We start from the raw sequence: 20,753 nt of genomic DNA on the forward strand, positions 1-20,753 counted from the left end.
ATTTTTTTTTCACTCCAATACTCTTGCAACAAAGGCCACTAGTTCACCATTCATAGAGTACTCCAGCTCAGATGCAGGCCCTTTGGCCCATCTAGTCCATGCCAACCTGGTCTTCTGTCCTGTATGACTCCTTGACTTTACGTCTTTGCTTGGAGTAGATGGGCCATGATGCTTTTCATTGATGGGGCAGGCTTGAGGGGTGAGTGGCCTACGACAGTGGCTATTTCCATGTTTTCTTTGCCCGGATGGGGATGGATTTAACTTGGGTCAGGTGAGTTTGGGTCGGTTTAATATTATCCCTGAGCTTCCATTCTACACAGGGCGCATGCTGGTTGTGAGAGAGTCTGGGACCGAGGCCCAGCGGACAGAACGAGTCTGGTCGCCACACGCACGGATTCAGTAAAACCTCGAATTGTCCACTCACTGGAGTTGTTGTTGTTCTGGTTCTTCTCTCCGCTCTCACCCGAATCTGCATCAGAGACAACAGAGCAACCTTTGATCACTGAGGAATGTTTGTGAAATCTCCGCGTGCTGGAGCTGCTCCAGCCCCATCGGGTTCTCGTTAAACCAGGGGAGGGTGGCAATGTGTGAGAGGGGCTCTCTGCACACACCCCGTTCCCAGTTTTCCCGGGGCGTGCAGATTTGGGAACGGCTCTCAGATCCCGCTCCACCACCCTGGCACCAAGCAGTCCCAGAACCCAGGGCAGAAGCTGGACCAGACCCAGAGCGGACTGTCCCACTCTGCCCTGAGAGTCGACTGCAATCAATGGTCCAGCCACTCTGAACACAGTGCGATCAGTTCGTATACAGGGTCTTCCTTTGCTTGGTTGCACCCTCTCCAGACGCTGTCTGACCTGCTGAGTGTTTCATTCAATTTCTGTCTTTACTTCAAACCCTTTAATTCTCTAATCAAGTTCTTTAATTCCTCATGGTAGTGCTAGTGTGACGCTATTACAGTGTCGCCATTGGGAGTTCAATTCCGTCATCTATAAGGAGTTTGTACATCCTCCTTGTGGAATGCACAGATTTCCTCCAGGTGCTCCAGTTTCCTCCTGCAGTCCAAAGACGTTAGTGCATTTTGGTAAAAGGAACAATAGTGCAGACTATTATCTAAATGGGGAGAAGGTTCAAACATCAGAGGTGCAGAGGGACTTAGTGGTCCTTGTACGAGACTCCCAGAAGGTTAGTTTAAAGGTTGAGTCTGTGGTAAAGAAGACAAATGCAATGTTGGTATTTATTTCAAGGGGAATAGAATACAAAAGCAAGGAGATAATGCTGAGCCTTTATAAGACACTAGTCAGGCCGCACTTGGAGTATTGTCAACAGTTTTCGGCTCCTCATCTCAGGAAGGATGTGTTGTTATTGGACAGAGTCCAGGGGAGGTTCAAGGGGAACATTCTGGGAATGAAGGGGTTAACATATGAGGAGCGTTTGGCAGCTTTGGGCCTGTGCTCACTGGAATTGAGAAGAATGCGGGGGGGGGGATCTCATTGAAACCTACTGAACGTTGAAAGGACTAGATAGGGTGGATGTGGAGAGGATGCTTCCTATGGTGGGGGTGTCCAGAACTAGAGAGCACAGCCTCAAAACTGAGGGGTGACCCTTTAGAACGGAGATAAGGAGGAATTTTTTTTTTTAGCCAGAGAGTAGTAAATCTGTAGAATGCTCTGCTGCAGACTGTGGTGGAGGTCAAGTCTGTGCGTATACACCTAACAGCACTGTGGGTGTACCTACAACTCAGGGATTGCAACTAGGGATGGGCAATAAATGCTGGTTTAGCTGGCAATGCCCACATCCTGTAAATGAATTAAAAAATATATATATTTTAGGCAGAAGTTCCTGATCAGTCAGGGCATCAAAGGATATGGCGAGAAGGCAGGTGTATAGGGTTGAGCCAAATCTGGGATCAGCCATGATGGAATGGCAGAGCAGACTCAATGGGCTGAATGGCCTAATTCTGCTCCCATGTCTTATGGTTAGTTGGTCATTGTAAACTGTCCTGTGATTAGGCCAGGGTTAAATCGGAGGTTGCTGGGTTCCACGGCTCAAAGGGCCAGAAGGGCCTATTCTGCACTGAATTCCAATAAATAAATAAAAATAAGTCATCTTCTTTGTTATTTTTCTAACGCTCTCTTTGTTAGCCTCTCGCGCTGCTGTGAGCAAATCGTGGGCGTTACTCCTCAATCCCCCGTTGCCCTCCCAGCCACCTTTAAGCTGTGCTCAGGAAACTGTGTCCTCCTCATTTTCCTCATCCCTCACTCCGATCGCGAGGTGTTTCATATGACAAAGGCCCCAGTTCCTGTGGATGACCACAGCCAAAAATCCCCACACAGAGAGAAATCCACAAACCGTCATCTTCCCTGGATCCAGTCACTCGGATTTTCCGCTCGCCGCTCTCTTTGGAGTCTGAAATGGAAATCGGCTTCTGATTAGAAAATAGTAAATAGGCGTGAAAGGTTCACAGTATCAAAGTGTGTCCTTGTTACTGTTCATCACACTTACACTTTGCACTCCCCCTACCCCACGAGCTTTCCCATTACCCAATGGCCACTTATGGTGTGGGGTCAAGGTAGGGCTGTTCTCCTAGTCACAGTGTCTCCTGGGATGAATTTGCGCATTGGTCCTGGGTGTGAAGCAGGTACCCATGCGTCCAGGCCGGCGTCTATCTCTAACCTGCAGAGCTGCACACAGATCCAGCGTCTCCCCAACACTCCACCCTGCCAGCTCCTCAGGTACAGGAACAGGGAGCCCAGCACTGACCCAGCAAAGGCTCACAGCATTGGGTTTCCACGCAAGGTCAATGGATCCCAGCAGATTCCCAGTGACTTTAGTAGATTAGATTAGATTAGATTCAATTTTATTGTCATTGTGCCGAGTACAGATACAAAGCCAATGGAATGCAGTTAGCATCTAACCAGAAATGCAAAGAATAGTGTTATTTACAAAATAACTGCAAATAAAAAGTGCTACAGCACACAAATATAAAAGTACTGAGACAGTACAGTACGGATGCAATACTGCTTAGCGCTGTGATGTGAGGTTCAGCAGGGTCACAGCCTCAGGGAAGAAACTCTTCCTGTGTCTGCTGGTGTGGGAGCGGAGGCTCCTGTAGTGCCTACCGGATGGGAGGAAAGTAAAAAGTCCATGGTTAGGGTGAGATGCATCCTTGATAATGCTTTTCACCCTGCCCAGGCAGTGTTTATGGTAGATGTTCTCAATGGTGGGCAATTGGGTGCCGATAATCCGATAGTACAAACGGCAATGGGTTATTTACCAGTGAATGTGATAGGGAGACATTGTATATGTCCATACCTCGAGCTGCAGAGTGACTTTCTTTTTCTCCAGAATCTGGAAAAGCAGGAAAAGAATTTCAGTTCACCAGTCACAGGACATTCTCTGTGTCCCATCATCAGACGGGTTCTAACACTCTCCCTCCCGTTTTAATGACATTTCACTCTAACCCAATGACGTACTGTTCACAGATCAGAACTACCTTTAGTGTCTGGCCCACTCTCGTTCTCGGCAGAGTCTGAAACACAAGGAAGAGAAGTTCAACGTGGTCAGGTGACCAAACGGTTTTCCAAGATCACAGTCCCCCCTGTGAGCACCGACACACCCAGCACCAGTTCAGGTAGATTATTTGCATAGGAACACATTGGATTTACAGCACAGTACCTGGCCGAGTGACCCGGCGGGATTGAACCGGAGGTTATGCTCCACACCAGTATCCACTGAGCTTCCACTCCCTCCATTTATTTCACCCCAGAGTGTTTACCAGCTCCTCCCCCTTTGGGGTGGGAGTTTCATATTCTTTCAATTCTCTGCTTGAGGAAACCACTTCTTTAATCATTTTTTTCAGTCACTGGCAACATTACACTGATGCTCTTAGTCTGGTCTCAGAGACAGGGTTTAACATCCTTGCTACATTTCTCCAATTAGCACTTTTCATTACTTTCTGAATCAAACACTGTTTCTCCACTTTTCTGGAGTACGTCTCACTGGTCAATTCAATTCTTCATGACAGTTACAATCTTCCAGTCCTGTGATCTGTGTATCCCACCACAATGCCTTCTCTAGGGCCCACCTCTTCTCCAGGACCCACCACTGCACCTTTCCAGGCTCCAGGGCCTGGGCCTTCTCCAGGGCCTGGGATCCCCTCTGTAATAGCTAGACCAGCCCAGTACCCAGGGTCCTTGGTTTGCTTCTACCAATGCTTGGACCACTGCAACTCCTGCTCTCCTGAAATGACCTTATATTTAGTTTCCACTTTTTTCTATATTATCCAATATTGTGATTTTCAGCAAATTAAGAACAAATCTCCCAGGTCCCTTTGCTCTTTCCCCTATCCTGTTTAGGCATTTTCTTTCTCTGGAGCCTGCGGGCTCATTATTTACACCAACGATAACAGGTGCAGCCCCCCCGGTTACGAGCGCACCATTGACGCCCATACAGAGAGAATCACAAACCGTCATCTCCTCCGGATCTGAGCTCCTTAATTTTCCTTTCGCCGCTCTCTTTGGAATCTGAAATCAAAGGAAAATTCTGGTTATAAAGTGGGAAAACGGATGTGGAAGATTCAGGGTGTCAAAGTGCGTTGAACCCACACCATGGCGTTTGCTCACACTCACACACTTGTACACAACCCACTGGCCCGGGTGTCTCCCCAAGTGAGCTGCATTTCCATCACCCAAAAACTCTGCTCGGGGAGGGATTAGGGTCCTTCATCTCCCCGGGATACTGTGACTCAAACCCCAGTGTCTCAGGGGTGAGTGTAAGTCTTTTTTTCTTACGTCTAGTTAATTATTTTTAAGAGCAGGGGTTCTCAACTTGGGATCGATGGACTCCTCAGTCAATGGCAGGGGTGCATAGCATACCAAAGCTTGAGAATCCCTGAATTTAAAGGCATTGTGCAGAACAGGCTCCTCCAGCCCAATAAGCCACACCTCCCAGCAATCCCTCCAATTAATCCCAGCCCAATCACCGGACAATTTACAATGACCCATTAACCTACTAACCGGTATGTCTTTGGACTGTGGGAGGAAACTGGAGCACCCGGAGGAAACCCGTGGGCTCACCCGCTCACAGGAGGGATATACAAACTGCTTACAGAGCACGCCGGAATTGAGCTCCAAACTCTGACGCCCCAAGCCGTATAGCGTTGCGTTAATTGCCAGGGCATCCTGACACTGGGACAGGTATCTGTGGGTGCAGGTTAGTTTTCCCCCAAGTGGCCACCGGTTTCAACCCAGTTTCCTGAGGGTTTGGTGGCCAGGGATGAAGATGACCCTCTCCCGTACACTCTGCCCTCCTGACCCCTCAGGTACAGGAACAGAGAGACCAGCACTGACTCTGGGCTCACAGCTGTGGGCCTCCACCAAAGGCCAATGGATCCCAACAGACTCCCAGAATCATTAGTACAATCGTCAGTGGATTATTCACCAGAGAATGTGATAGGGAGACATTGAAATCATAAACATCAATACCTCAAGCTACAGAGTGACTCTCTTCTTCAGCAGAATATGGAGAAGAAGGAAAAGAATTTCAGTTTACCAAGCACAGGACATTCTGTGTCCCATTATTAGATCAGTTCTAAACCTGTCCCTTCCGTTTTAAAAAAATTTTCACTCTATCCTGGTGATGTATCATTCACAAATCAGGAGAACTACCTTGAGCCCACTCTCATTCTCGGCAGGGCCTAAGAGATTCAGTGTCCTGACCACACGGTCAGTTACCAGACGGGTATCTAAGATCCCGCTCCCCCTGTGATCGCAGACACACCTGTCACCAAGGCAAGTGACGTTGCCTCGTAGATTATCTGCACAGAAGCTCATTGAATTTACAGTGCAGGATCCGGCTGGGTCACTCAGTTGTACCAGGGTTTGTGCTTCACACCAATCTCCATCTCCCTCTGTCACCATATCCTTCAATTTATACCAGCTACCAGCTGTGGGAGGGAGTTGCACATCCCCACCCACTCTCTGCCTGGGGAACTCTCCTTCATTAAATCATGTAAGACCACTGACAATCCAGTCTTTGTTCTCAATCACGTGTGGTACAGTCTACCCCATAAACACCCTCTCAGTTTATCATGGGTTGTAGCTGGTCTTTCCCCTTCCTATTCACGTTTCCATTACATGTCAGTTTCTTGTTAGCCTCAGCATCCCTGTTATCATCCTTGATCCGAAATACGTTTATTATCAAAGTATGTATGAAGTACACAACCCTGAAATTTGTCGTCCCACAGACAGCCACGAAACAAAGAAAACCATGGAACCTGTTCGAGGAAAAACATCAAACCCCCAACGTGCAAAAAAAAAAGAACAAATCGCATAAGTGGGCAAAAAAAAAAGAAAGAAAAGCACAGATCTATTATAAAACAAACTATTAAAACAGTCCTGGCACACTCAGTTCAGTTTAATCTAGTGCTGTGTCGTTCATTAATGTTAGGCTGTAGAGCCAGTCCACCCCGATCAAAATTGCACAAAATAGCAACCAAAAAAAGGAGTGACCAGAAACCAGAAACACGTCATAATGTGAAGTACAGGGTCCAACGCACAAACCACATTGATTCAGCCTTGCCTAAGATCCAGGACTCTGTACCATCCTCCAGTGACATCAAGTGAGAGGCAGGAAGATCGTTCGAACATAGGGACCTTCCTCAGGGAGCAGTGGATGAGAGGGGGAGACAGAGAGAGATCAACACACGCAGACAACTTCCTTCGGCAGCAGTGAGTGAGCGGGAGAGAGAGAGAGAGGGAGACCAGACACACGCAGGTAAACGGCGCTGAACACCCACTCGCCTTCGGTTCTCGTCCTCGATGATTTCAACCTTCCTGGACACTTTAATTGGCGAGACCAGCGGGAAATGGAGTCGATCATGGGCTCGCGCGGTGCCTCCGGGCGGCATGCTTCGCTTGAAACCTCACCAAACCACCCCCTTGGAGACAGCAAAGTGCCAGATCACTCAATCCAAAAAGCACACCGCCAAGATGTAGATCACAGGCTCCGAAAGTAGCAGAACCACATTTGAAAGAAAAAGAAGGGAAGGAAGTGAAAGAAATAGTTTCGTGAACCATCTGGAGGATGTCGCCCTTGGTCGTGTTGCTCACTGGCACCATCTTCCCGGATGGAGCACTGTGGTACCCGTCTGGTTTCCTATGCATTCTCTGTGACAGAGAGACGAGCTCTGTTATAGAGCCATCGAGACACGTAGCACAGTGACAGATGCTTTGACCTACTGAGGTAGCACCAACCATCACTGGGCCCAACATCTGGTACAGGTGCAGTTCAACTCCAGAAATAATTCTCCTTGATGATCTTCCCATTCACAGAGAAACTTCTCCATTCCAACACTTTAGTCTCAATCCAGCGGATTTTCTGTACTGTAGACGCAAGAAATTGCAGAACCTAGAACAGCACACAAAATGTTGGAGGACCTCTGTGGGTCAAACAACATTGATGAAGAGATATTGATTGTCGGCATTTGGGGTTGAGACCCTTCATCTGGACTGAAAGGATAGTGGGGAGAAAGCCAGTATAGAAAGGAGAAGTGAAGAGTTGGAAGCAGGTGAAAGGTGGATCCAGGTGAGGGTCTATGATGAGCAGATGGGGGAGATGATGGATGGAAGAGACAAAGCACTGAAGATGATGGAGTTTGACAGGAGATGAAAGTGGAATGTCCCTTTATATTTGGGTCTGTTTAAAGCGGGGTGGCAGGGTGGAGATATATCTCTACCAAAGAAGGTGCAAGGTGATCCTTCCCTCCGCTAGCCTTCAGTTCACCCTTGGGCAAGGTGTAGCACCTTCTTAGCCCCCCCGATCAGGGTCAGGTGAAACCATGGGAGCAGGTGGTAGATGGTCATATGAGCAGCTGGTTCATATCACAAGTCCTGGTTACGTGACCACCGACGCCAGGCAGACAATCTCTGAAGACTATTGATAATGGCTGGAGTTTCCCGTCTTGTGAAGACACCATCCAGAAGAAGGCAATGGCAAACCACTTCTGTAGAAAAATTTGTCAAGAACAATTTGCCAGGATGTTTAAAGCAAAGGTTGATAGGTTCTTGATTAGAAAGACCATTGAAAGTCCTGGGGAGAAGGCGGGAGAATGAGGTACAGAGGGAAAATAAATCAGCCATGACAGAATGGCGAAGCTGACTTAATGGGCCATATGACTTAATTTTGCTCTTATCTCTTATGGTCTTAAAGTCTTTATACCTTACTCCCCTTTCTCATCCTATCAGATTATACTCCACCTTTTATACGCACATCTTTCAGCCCAGATCAGGGGTTCCCAACCTTTTTTATGCCATGGACCAATACCATTAACCGAGGGGTCTGTGGACCCTATGTTGGGAACCTCTGGTCTGGATGAAGGGTCTTGACCAGAAACATCAACTGTCCATTTCCCTTCCTTGATTTTCAAATGGTTGAATTTAATATCAGAGAATGTACAAACGTTTGTATATACAACCTGAAATTCTTACTCTTCACAGACATCCACAGAACAAGAAACCCCCAAAGAATGAATGACGGCAATATCAGAACCTCAAAGCCCCCCTCCCCCTCGAAGTTATTCCAATTAATACCCCAGATCACTTAATAGACTTTTGTTTAGATTATACACAATACAGTTATATAATAAAGTAGGTATGGGCACGTGGCCAAATGGTTAAGGCATTGGACTAGCGACCTGAAGGTTCTGAGTTCGAGTGCCAGCCGAGGCAACGTGTTGTGTCCTTGAGCAAGGCACTTAATCACACATTGCTCTGCGACGACACCGGTGCCAAGCTGTATCGGCCCTTGCCCTTCCCTTGGACAACATTGGTGTCATGGAGAGGGGAGACTTGCAGCATGGGCAACTGCTGGTCTTCCATACAACCTTGCCCAGGCGTAGTGAAGACTTTCCAGGCGCAGATCCATGGTCTTGCAAGACTAACGGATGCCTTAATAATAATAAAGTAGCCTTAATAATAATAAAGTATTAAAAATAATAAAATAATAAGTGAACGTGATATGTTTCGGGGGATTGAGGGGAGAAGAATCCGGTAAGTTTAAAAGGGCACAAGAGAAAGAGGTGTTTAATTCATTGTGCTTTAAGGGAATCTCTCCCGTCACAGATGCCATTGCTCATCCCACCTGCAGCCAGCCTTTTACGCCCCTCAATCCTCATCCTAATCTGTCCTGAAGGTATTTGCCACTCACACCCACAGGCTGTTTCATATGATAACAGACACACTCCCATATAATCCCCGCACAGAGAGATCTACAAACCATCATCAGCTAGCGATACGGCCACTTTGATTTTCATCTCACCGCTCTCTTTGGAATCTGAAATGAGAAGGTTATAACCAGCGTGGACGTGTTAAACTGTGTCAGTGTGATGCATGGATCTTTGATCAAGCTCACACAGCCACACCAATTGGGTACTGCTCCTCTATCATGTAATGAGTTCTTCAGGCCCCTGTAGGGCACCAGAGAGCGTTGGGCTCTGAGGTTTCTAGAGCACCTGAATTGGTTAATTGTTGTTTAATAACAGTCATTAATCATTTAGAGTTCCTTGTGTTTTCCTCTGTAATGTGTTCTCCTGGTGCTTTCTATTTAAGCTTGAGTTTATTTTGATAGGCTCATGGATTCCATGTTAGTTGTATTATTTAAGCGTAAGCCTGATTAGAAGGCAATGGCAAGCCACTTCTGTAGAAAACTTGCTAAGATCAAGCAAGGGCATGGAAAGACCGTGATTGTACATGTCATACGCCATGGCGCACAATGAATGCACGACTATGAATGGTGATTGATCTCGCAAGGTTACCAATTGGTCAACGTCCATAACTGCTAGTCAATTCTGTATGAAAATGCCATTTCTCTGTTCAGACTTCAGGACAGTGTGGAGACAGGGCTGTTCTACTCGTGCACATTAGATTAGATGCGATTGAGGAATGTGTGTGTGTGTGTGTTTGTTTCTAGAGTTCAGTTAATGAGCCTTCCACCAGGACGTTGGGACAGTTGCAAATGGATCCAGGCTGTCAGAGTCACAGAGAGCGATAGATTCAAGGACTCATTGAGTACTACAGTACAAAACCAGGCCTTTCAGCCCATCTAGTCTATGCTGAACTATTATTCTACCTAGTCCTGTAGACCTGCATCTGCACTGTAGTCCTCATTACCCTTCCCATCCATGTACCCGTCTCAGATGTTACAATCGAACCCACATCCACCACTTCCGCTGGCAGCTCACTCCACGCTCTCCCCACCCTCTGAGTGAAGCTCCCCCCTCATGTTCCCCTTAAACATTTCATCGTGCACCCTTAACCTATGACCTCTAATTCTAGTCTCACTCAACCTCGGTGGAAAAGGCCCGCTCGCATTTACCCTGTTCATACCCCTAATGATTTGTACACCCTTATACAAAATGTAAAGTTTGTGAGAAGATCTGCTAGAGGCATTAAAGCCGTGAAGGATATTAGCACTGTAGACAGGCAAAAACGGCTCCCATTTATGGAGGGATCAAGAACTAAGAATACGAATTGAAGAGAGATTGGCAAAAGAAACAAAAATGTTATTTTGCCTAATTCCATTTATCCACGTCCATGCCATAGACCACCATAACCCCTGCATTCCTTTACCATAGACCACCATAACCCCTGCATCCCTTTACCCACCCAAACTTCTCTTAGCAGTTGCAAATGAAGCTGCATCCACCAGTGTGAAAATAGGATAGAGAATGGAATCAGGCCTTTCAGCCCACAGCGTCTGTGCTGACCATCAAAGTACATTTATTATCAAAGAATGTATAAATTATACAACCTTGAGATTTGCCTGCTTCCAGACAGTCACAAAGCAAGAAGCCCAAAAGGACCCAATTAAAAAGAGACCAACACCCAATAAGCAGAGAAAGAGGGAAAAAAAACACAAATCATGCAAACAATAAAAGCAAGCAACACTCAGTCTACAGTAATGCTACATGAATCACATCTTTATTCTAAACTTCCGCTGCCCTGATTTTATCACGATCCACACGCTAGGGACCAATTAACGCTCCAACTCGTACATCTCGGGGATTTCCGAGTGAACGGGAGCTTCTAGAGGAAACCCATATTTGAACAGACTTTATTCTCTGGCGTGTAGGAGACTGGGGAGAGATTTGAGAGAGGTATACAAAATGATGAGGGGTATAGGTAGGTGAAATGCAAGGTGGCTTTTTCCTCTGAGGTTGGGTGAGATTAGAACTAGAGGTCATAGGTTAAGGGTGAACGGTGAAGGGTTTAAAGAGAACATGAGGGGAATCTTCTTTGCCAGTGCGAGCTGCCTGTGCAAACAGTGGATGAGAGTTCAATTTCAACATTTAAGGGAAATTTGGACAGGTACATGGATGGGAAGGGTATGGAGGACTATGGTCCAGGTGCAGGTCAATGGGACTAGGCAGATTAGATGGGCCAAAGGGCCTGTTTCTGTACTGTGGTGCGATGTGAACTCTACAGCTCACGGGGAGACTACGGGGACTCCATGTGGACACCAGTCAAGGTCAGCATTGAACTGTGGACACCAGCGCTGAGCGGCAGTGGGTCTACAGACCGACCCACTGTGCTGCCCGGTGTTTACCGTCTCAAACTAGAACAACTCCAGCACCCTTGAAGGTCCTAACAGATTCCTGGCATCATTAGCACAATAGTTCACTGGTGAATATTACAGGGACGCATTGAAGTCATAAATATCAATACCTCGAGCTGCAGAGAGACTCTCTTTTTCTGCAGATTCTCGAAAAAAAAGGGAAAGTATTTCAGTTCGGTAGTCACAAGAAATTCTTAACCAGTTCTCAGAGTAGTTAAAAACTTGCCCTCCCATTTTAATGACATTTCACTCTATCTAGGGGATGTTCTGGTCACAGATTGGAAGTACTGTACCTTTGTTATCCGGCCCACTCTCATTCTCTGTAGAGTCTGAAACACAAGGAAGAGTGTTTCAGTTTCCTGATCGCACGGTCAGTTACCCGAACGGTTTTTCAAGATCACTCTCCCCCAGCACCTGGGTAAGTGATGTTGCCAGGTAGATTATTTGCACAGAAGAACACAATCTACAGCACAGGATCTGGCCGAGTGACCCGGCTGGGCTGTACCAGAGTTTGTGCTTCACACCAACCTCCCCTGGACCTCCATCTCCTGCTGCCACCACATCGTGTGATCTACTTCACACCCTAGTGTATAACAACTTTCTCATATCCTTCCCCTGTGAAATGGAGTTGCACATCAACCCTCCCCCAGCCCCCGGCCTGCGGAAATCTCCTACATTAGATCAGACTAGATCAGTGGCCATATTACATTGCCAGTCCAGTCTTTGATCTCAAACACATGTTGTACTGTCTACCCCACAAACACCCCCTCCTTTTGAGCCCAGATTGGTTCTGGACACTCGTTGGCAAGTATAGGTATCCGCAACAGGTCATTTCTTTTTTGTTTGTTGCCATGTTTGTATTGCAGGCCTTGATGACCGTTGTGGTACCTCGTCTGGGGTCTCAGTACTCAGGTTTAAAGTTCAAGGTTCGAGTTTATTTATCACACGTACATTGAAACGTACAGTGGAACGTGTCGTTTTGCGTTGGCAACCAGCACACTCAAGGCTGTGCTGGGGGCAGCCCGCAAGTGGCCCCCACACATTTCTGGCGCCAACACAGCATGCCTGCAACGCTCGGCAGAATTACGCAGAGCACCGCGTAGAAAGCACCAGAACAACAGCAGGGCAAGGCCCACTCCTGCCTCCCACCCACCCGTGTGCATACACGGTCACCTAACCCCAGGGCAGGCTATCTTTGTTGGCTTCCAACCTTCAGCGGAATTGCACTGGGACTCAGGCCCACAAACGTCAAGCCTCGACTTCCCCAGTGGATAGGGAAATCATCTCTGCCATCTATTTTGTACTTATTTTAAAAATACAGCACAGAACAGGCCCTTCTGGCCCAATGAGCTATACCTATTTAACACTAGACTAAGCACAGGACACTTAAACAACACACACAAACTGCTGGTGAACGCAGCAGGCCAGGCAGCATCTATAGGAAGAGGTACAGTTGACATTTCGGGCCAAGACCCTTCGTCAAGACTATCTGAAGGAAGAGGTAGTAAGAGATTTGAAAAAGGGAGGGGTTGGGGGAGTTCCAAAATGATAGGAGAAGACAGGAAGGGGAGGGATAGAGCTGAGAGCTGGAAAGTGGATTGGCAAAAGGGATACGAGGCTGGAGGAGGGAGGGGATCATCGGACGGGGGGCCTAGGGAGAAAGTGGTGGGGGGGAAGCCCAGAGGATGGGCAAGAAGTTATAGTGAGAGGGGCAGAGGGAGAAAAAAGAGAGAGAAAAAGGGGAAAGGGAAGGAAGGAAGGAAGGAAGGGGTATGAAGGGGAGGTGGGACATTAGCGGAAGTTTGAGAAGTCAATGTTCATGCCATCAGGTTGGAGGCTACCCAGACGGAATATAAGGTGTTGTTCCTCCAACCTGAGTGTGGCTTCATCTTTACAGTAGAGGAGGCCGTGGATAGACATGTCAGAATGGGAATGGGACGTGGAATTAAAATGTGCGGCCACTGGGAGATCCTGCTTTCTCTGGCGGACAGAGTGTAGGTGTTCAGCGAAACGGTCTCCCAGGACACTTAACAATGACCCAATAACCTACTAACAAGAGAAAGTCTGCAGATGCTGGAAATCCAAAGCAACACACACGCAAAATGCTGGAGGAACTCAGCAGGCCAGGCAGCGTCTATGGAAAAGAGTAAACAGTCGACGTTTCAGGCCGAGACCCTTCATCAGGACTGGTGAAGAAAGAGAGAAGTCAGAATGGGAAGATGGGGAGAGGGGAGGTAGAAGGTGATAGGTGAATCCAGTAGAGGGGGGAGGTTCGGGCCGGCTGGTGGCGCAATGATATCAGTGCCGAACCCGGGAGCGGAGGTTCCTGGGTTCAAAACCAGTCGGGTCCGCTCCCGAGTATGCTTTCCATCCGTGCCGGGTTGCGTGTCGAGATCGCAACTCGACCTCGTAAAATAAAGAGAAAATACTCCGAAAATGTCTGCGTGAGGAGCGGCACCCCACACAGTCTCTCTCTCGCTCCACGCCTTGTAAAGGCCATGAGAAGGACATCATCACGGATGCACGTGTGGACACGCAGACGCGCACGCATGCACTCACCAAAGAAAAAGGAGAGGGGGGAGGTGGAGTAAAGAGCTGTGGAGTTGATTAGTGGAAGAGATAAAGGGCTGGAGAAGGGGGAGTCTGATAGGAGAGGCCAGAAGGCCCGGGAAGGGAAAGGGGAGGTGATGGGCAGGTATGAGATAAGGTGAGAGAGGGAAATGGGAATGGGGAATGGTGACGGCGGCGGCGGAGGGGCCATTACCGGAAATTCAGTCTACCGGAGTAACCTGCTAACCCTGTGGGAGGAAACCGGTGCATCCGGAGGAAGCCAACACAGTCATGGGGAAGAGCGCACAATCTCTTTATGCACCTCACCGGAGTTAAACTCCGAACTGACGCCCCAAGCTGTAACTGCATTGCGCTGACCGCTACGCTTCGGTGGCTTCATAGTGTCACAGAGCGTCACACAGCATAGTGATAGACCCCTTGGCCCACTGAGTTAGCACTGACCCAACATCCGGTACACGTTCCCTGTGACAACTCCGCTCTGTAATCCTCTACATAATTTCCATTGATGGTCCTCCCATTTACCCCAGCAAAATTCCTGTAACTGGTACGTAGGTGGTAGCAATCCAGCGGAATTTCCATACTATTGGATGTTACTTTACTCTAGCACACTTAACGGAATTTTGTTAGGATCTGAGGCAGCAGAACAATAAAAACTTCCTGTGAATCTGGTATGTTCAGAGGGATTGTAGGAAACAGAAGAGGAATAGTTTAATAAAGGTTCCACTTTAAAACAGAATCTAGGGGGAGACAGGGGCATCTTATTAGGCTGTCTGAGATGGTTAGAGTGATAGAGAAGTACAGCAAAGAAACCGGCTCTTCAGCCCATCTAGACCATGCCAAACCATTTAAACTGCCTACTCCCATCGACCTGCACCGCCACCATAGCCCTCCATACCCCTACCATCAACGTACCTATCCAAACTGCTCTTAAACATTGAAATCAAGCTCGAATGGACCACTCGTGCTGGCAGCTTGTTCCACACTCTCACGAACCTCTGAGTGAAAAAGTTTCCCCTCATGTTGCCCTTAAACTTTCACCTTTCACCCTTAACCCATGACCTCTAGTTGTAGTTCCTCCCAACATCAGTGGAAAAAGCCTGCTTGCATTTACCCTATCTATACCCCTCATAATTTTGTATACCTCTATCAAATCCCCTCTCAGTCTTCTACACTCCTAGGAATACAGTCCCAGTCTATTTAATCTTTCCTTATAACTCAGGTCCTCCAGACTCGGCAACATCCTTTTAAATTTTCTCTGCACTCGTTCAACCTTGTTTACAGTTTTCCTGAGGGTAGGTGGCCAATTCTGCACACAATACATCAAATTAGGCCTCACCAATGTCTTATACAACTTCATAACATCCCATCTCTTGTACTCAATACTTTGACTTATTGAATTGTGAATCAGTCCCATCACAGATTACATTGCCTGTGATGTTCTTTATTCCCTTCGTTCTTCATGCTGATCTATCCCCAAAGGCGTTTGCTATTTACACCCACGCGGGGTTTGATTTGATAATGCACAGAGCTTCCATATAATCCCCACACAGAGAAATCCACAAACCATCATCCTCTCGGGATCCAATCACTTTGATTTTCCTCTCGCCGCTCTCCTTGGAATCTGAAACGAAAAGGCGATTTCCGGCTATAACATAAGATTGAGTGTGGAAGGTTCCCAGTGTTAAACTGCGTCAGTGTGACTTTTGAATTTCTGATCAAACTCACACAGCTACACCAATCTGGGTACTGCTCCTCTATCATGTAATGAGTTCTTCAGGCCTCTATGGGGCGCCAGAGAGCATTGGGCTTCACGGTGTTTGGAGCACCAGAATTGGCTAATTGTTGTTTGATGAAAGTCTTTAAATGTTTTTCTCCCATGACTCATTCTTTGTAATGCGGTCTCCTGGTACCTTTTGTTTTACTTGTTAAGTTTATTTTGATAGGCTCGGGGATTCTGTGTTACTTGTATTACGAAAGTGGATGCCTGATTACCGCCGATCACGGGGTCCTAGTTTTGAGAATGTTACTTCTTGTGGTGTCGCTCAGCCGAGCCACCGATGTGCATTTGGAATTATTGTGAATAAACTCTGGTCGCCCTCTCTACATCAGAGTCTATCTTTCCTCCGCACCTGGGTTCTGATCCAGTGCGCATCATGACATATCACCCAGATATCTGATGAGAGTGGGATTGGGGTCCAGCTGAGGAAGGTGCGATGAGGCAAGGATTAAGACAGACCAGGCAAGGATGTGGAAAAGAATCCAGTAAGTTTAAAAGGGCACAAGATAGAGAGGCGTTTAATTCATTATGTTTTAATGGACAGGGAATCTCTCCCATCACAGATGCTCATCCCACCTCAGCCAACCTTCTTACACCCCTCAATCCTCATCCTAATCTGTCCTGAAGGTATTTGCCTGTTTCCTGAGGGACTGGAGTCTGGGGATGAGAATGTCCCTCTCCCGCACACTCCACCCTTCTGGCTCCTCAGGTACAGGAACAGGGAGCCCAGCAATGACTCTGGGCTCATGGCGTTGGGTTTCCACCCAAGGCTAATGGATCCCAACCAGTTCCCAATTGTCAATCACCAATCAATGAATTATTCACCAATGAACGTGATAGGGAGACATGACGGATTTCCGGCTTTGTTGGTTATTTTCCTGGTTCGTACGCCACACAAAATTGGCTTTTGCTTAGATGTTACGAAGTGCAGTATTCTTAGTTTTCTGGTGAAATTGTTTCAAGATTTTGTGCTGATGATTTTTATCTTGTTATGCTAACTTGTTCTGACAAACTCCTTCTGCAAACCCCACTGCTCACCCCACCTGTGGGCTCCTCATCCCCCTCAATCCTCACCCTGATCCATCACTCACACCCATGGGTGTCTCATAGACATCGGACCTCGGTCCCAAATGTTAGAGCAGAAAATAATCTCCACAAACCATCATCTTCTCGGGATCCAATCACTTTGATTTTCCTCTCGCCGCTCTCTTTGGAATCTGAAATAAAAAAAAGGTGGTTTCCAGTTATAAAGTGGGAAAGAGTGTGCAAAGTTCGCAGTACTAAAGTACATTTGTGTTTGATCACTCAGTTACACTCACATCTAGGCCCCTTCCCATCTACTGTTTGCCTGTCGCCCAAGTGCTGAAAGAGAATTAGGTGACCTAATTGAAACCTATTGAATGTTGCAAGGCCTTGATAGATTGGGTGTAGAGAGGATGTTTCCTATGGTAGGAGAATCTAGGACCAGAGGACACAGCCTCAGAATAGAGGGGTGTCCTCTTAGAACGGAAGTGAGAAGGAATTTCTTTAGCCAAATGGTGAGTATGTGGGATTCATTGCCACAGGTACCAGTGGAGGCCAGGTCATTGTGTATATTTAAGGCAGACATTGGTAGATTTTCGATGAGTCAGGGGACGGAGGGATATGGGGAGAAGGCAGGAGACTGGGTCCGAGAAGAAAAATGGATCAGCCATGATGAAGCAGACTCGATGGGCCAAACGGCCTAATTCTGCTCCTATATCTAATGGTGCTATGGAGATGGGACTAAAGTGAGGCCTTTCACCAGGAGAATGAGAGAAGTGAAAGAGAGTCCTTGTTGGTGTCACAGAGGGAGTCAGAATAAAAACAAATCCATCAGCACAATGAGTTCCCACAACCTATCAATCACCTGTTGTATTAATCCTAGTTTATTCTCCCGAAGTTCTCATCATATCCCTCTCCCACCAGATTATACCACTCACTATGGCAAGTTTATACTGGTTAATTAACTCACAATTCCATACATCTTTGACATTTGGGTAGGAAACCACATGGTCACAGGGAGCGCAGGCAGACTCTACACAGACGACAGCCAGACTGAACCCTGGTCTCCGGAGACGTGAAGCAGCTGCCCTACGAGATGCTCCACTGTGCTGACCATTGTTTTGTCGTCCCAAACCCTCGGAGATACACACACACACTTGTCCTGTTTCCTGAGGGACTGGAGTCTGGGGATGAGAATGTCCCTCTCCCGCACACTCCACCCTTCCGGCTCCTCAGGTACAGGAACAGGGAGCCCAGCAATGACTCTGGGCTCATGGCGTTGGGTTTCCACCCAAGGCTAATGGATCCCAACCAATTCCCAATTGTCAATCACCAATCAATGAATTATTCACCAATGAACGTGATAGGGAGACATGACGGATTTCCGGCTTTGTTGGTTATTTTCCTGGTTAGTACGCCACACAAAATTGGCTTTTGCTTAGATGTTACGAAGTGCAGTATTCTTAGTTTTCTGGTGAAATTGTTTCAAGATTTTGTGCTGATGATTTTTATCTTGTTATGCTAACTTGTTCTGACAAACTCCTTCTGCAAACCCCACTGCTCACCCCACCTGTGGGCTCCTCATCCCCCTCAATCCTCACCCTGATCCATCACTCACACCCATGGGTGTGTCATAGACATCGGACCTCGGTCCCAAATGTTAGAGCAGAAAATAATCTCCACAAACCATCATCTTCTCGGGATCCGATCACTTTGATTTTCCTCTCGCCGCTCTCTTTGGAATCTGAAATAAAAAAAAGGTGGTTTCCAGTTATAAAGTGGGAAAGAGTGTGCAAAGTTCGCAGTACTAAAGTACATTTGTGTTTGATCACTCAGTTACACTCACATCTAGGTCCCTTCCCATCTATTGTTTGCCTATCGCCCAAGTGCTGAAAGAGAATTAGGTGACCTAATTGAAACCTATTGAATGTTGCAAGGCCTTGATAGATTGGGTGCAGAGAGGATGTTTCCTATGGTGGGAGAGTCTAGGACCAGAGGACACAGCCTCAGAATAGAGGGGTGTCCTCTTAGAACAGAAGTGAGAAGGAATTTCTTTAGCCAAATGGTGAATCTGTGGAATTCATTGCCACAGGCGCCAGTGGAGGCCAGGTCATTGGGTATATTTAAGGCAGACATTGGTAGATTTTCGATGAGTCAGGGGACGGAGGGATATGGGGAGAAGGCAGGAGACTGGGTCTGAGAAGAAAAATGGATCAGCCATGATGAAGCAGACTCGATGGGCCAAACGGCCTAATTCTGCTCCTATATCTAATGGTGCTATGGAGATGGGACTAAAGCGAGGCCTTTCACCAGGAGAATGAGAGAAGTGAAAGAGAGTCCTTGTTGGTGTCACAGAGGGAGTCAGAATAAAAACAAATCCATCAGCACAATGAGTTCCCACAACCCATCAATCACCTGCTTGTATTAATCCTAGTTTATTCTCCCGAAGTTCTCATCATATCCCTCTCCCACCAGATTCTACCACACACTATGGCAAGTTTATACTGGTTAATTAACTCACAATTCCATACATCTTTGAGATTTGGGTAGGAAACCACATGGTCACAGGGAGTGCAGGCAGATTCTACACAGTCGACAGCCAGACTGAACCCTGGTCTCCGGAGACGTGAAGCAGCTGCCCTACGAGATGCTCCGCTGTGCTGACCATTGTTTTGTCGTCCCAAACCCTTGGAGATACACACACACACTTGTCCTGTTTCCTGAGGGACTGGAGTCTGGGGATGAGAATGTCCCTCTCCCGCACACTCCACCCTTCCGGCTCCTCAGGTACAGGAACAGGGAGCCCAGCAATGACTCTGGGCTCATGGCGTTGGGTTTCCAACCAAGGCTAATGGATCCCAACCAGTTCCCAATTGTCAATCATCAATCAATGAATTATTCACCAATGAACGTGATAGGGAGACATGACGGATTTCCGGCTTTGTTGGTTATTTTCCTGGTTAATACGCCACACAAAATTGGCTTTTGCTTAGATGTTACGAAGTGCAGTATTCTTAATTTTCTGGTGAAATTGTTTCAAGATTTTGTGCTGATGATTTTTATCTTGTTATGCTAACTTGTTCTGACAAACTCCTTCTGCAAACCCCACTGCTCACCCCACCTGTGGGCTCCTCATCCCCCTCAATCCTCACCCTGATCCATCACTCACACCCATGGGTGTCTCATAGATATCGGACATCGGTCCCAAATGTTAGAGCAGAAAATAATCTCCACAAACCATCATCTTCTCGGGATCCAATCACTTTGATTTTCCTCTCGCCGCTCTCTTTGGAATCTGAAATAAAAAAAAGGTGGTTTCCAGTTATAAAGTGGGAAAGAGTGTGCAAAGTTCGCAGTACTAAAGTACATTTGTGTTTGATCACTCAGTTACACTCACATCTAGGCCCCTTCCCATCTACTGTTTGCCTGTCGCCCAAGTGCTGAAAGAGAATTAGGTGACCTAATTGAAACCTATTGAATGTTGCAAGGCCTTGATAGATTGGGTGTAGAGAGGATGTTTCCTATGGTGGGAGAATCTAGGACCAGAGGACACAGCCTCAGAATAGAGGGGTGTCCTCTTAGAACGGAAGTGAGAAGGAATTTCTTTAGCCAAATGGTGAATCTGTGGAATTCATTGCCACAGGCGCCAGTGGAGGCCAGGTCATTGGGTATATTTAAGGCAGACATTGGTAGATTTTCGATGAGTCAGGGGACGGAGGGATATGGGGAGAAGGCAGGAGACTGGGTCCGAGAAGAAAAATGGATCAGCCAT

General features: G+C 47.2%; 1 protein-coding gene across 1 annotated transcript in view; it reads right to left on the bottom strand.

The window, feature by feature from the left end:
- Positions 1 to 20,753, bottom strand: part of LOC134353521 (uncharacterized) — a 66,347-nt gene that overhangs the window by 15,633 nt on the left and 29,961 nt on the right. The window contains exons 12-22 of the mRNA XM_063061520.1: positions 20,220 to 20,276; positions 18,669 to 18,725; positions 17,119 to 17,175; positions 15,746 to 15,802; positions 11,904 to 11,939; positions 9,274 to 9,330; positions 4,467 to 4,523; positions 3,494 to 3,529; positions 3,313 to 3,348; positions 2,350 to 2,406; positions 425 to 469 (exon numbers count right to left, since the gene is read on the bottom strand). Coding sequence (XP_062917590.1) covers positions 425 to 469; positions 2,350 to 2,406; positions 3,313 to 3,348; positions 3,494 to 3,529; positions 4,467 to 4,523; positions 9,274 to 9,330; positions 11,904 to 11,939; positions 15,746 to 15,802; positions 17,119 to 17,175; positions 18,669 to 18,725; positions 20,220 to 20,276 — 552 coding nt within the window. The remainder of the gene's footprint in view (positions 1 to 424; positions 470 to 2,349; positions 2,407 to 3,312; positions 3,349 to 3,493; positions 3,530 to 4,466; positions 4,524 to 9,273; positions 9,331 to 11,903; positions 11,940 to 15,745; positions 15,803 to 17,118; positions 17,176 to 18,668; positions 18,726 to 20,219; positions 20,277 to 20,753) is intronic.

Source organism: Mobula hypostoma, chromosome 11, assembly GCF_963921235.1.
Source record: "Mobula hypostoma chromosome 11, sMobHyp1.1, whole genome shotgun sequence".
NCBI classification, from domain to species: domain Eukaryota; kingdom Metazoa; phylum Chordata; class Chondrichthyes; order Myliobatiformes; family Myliobatidae; genus Mobula; species Mobula hypostoma.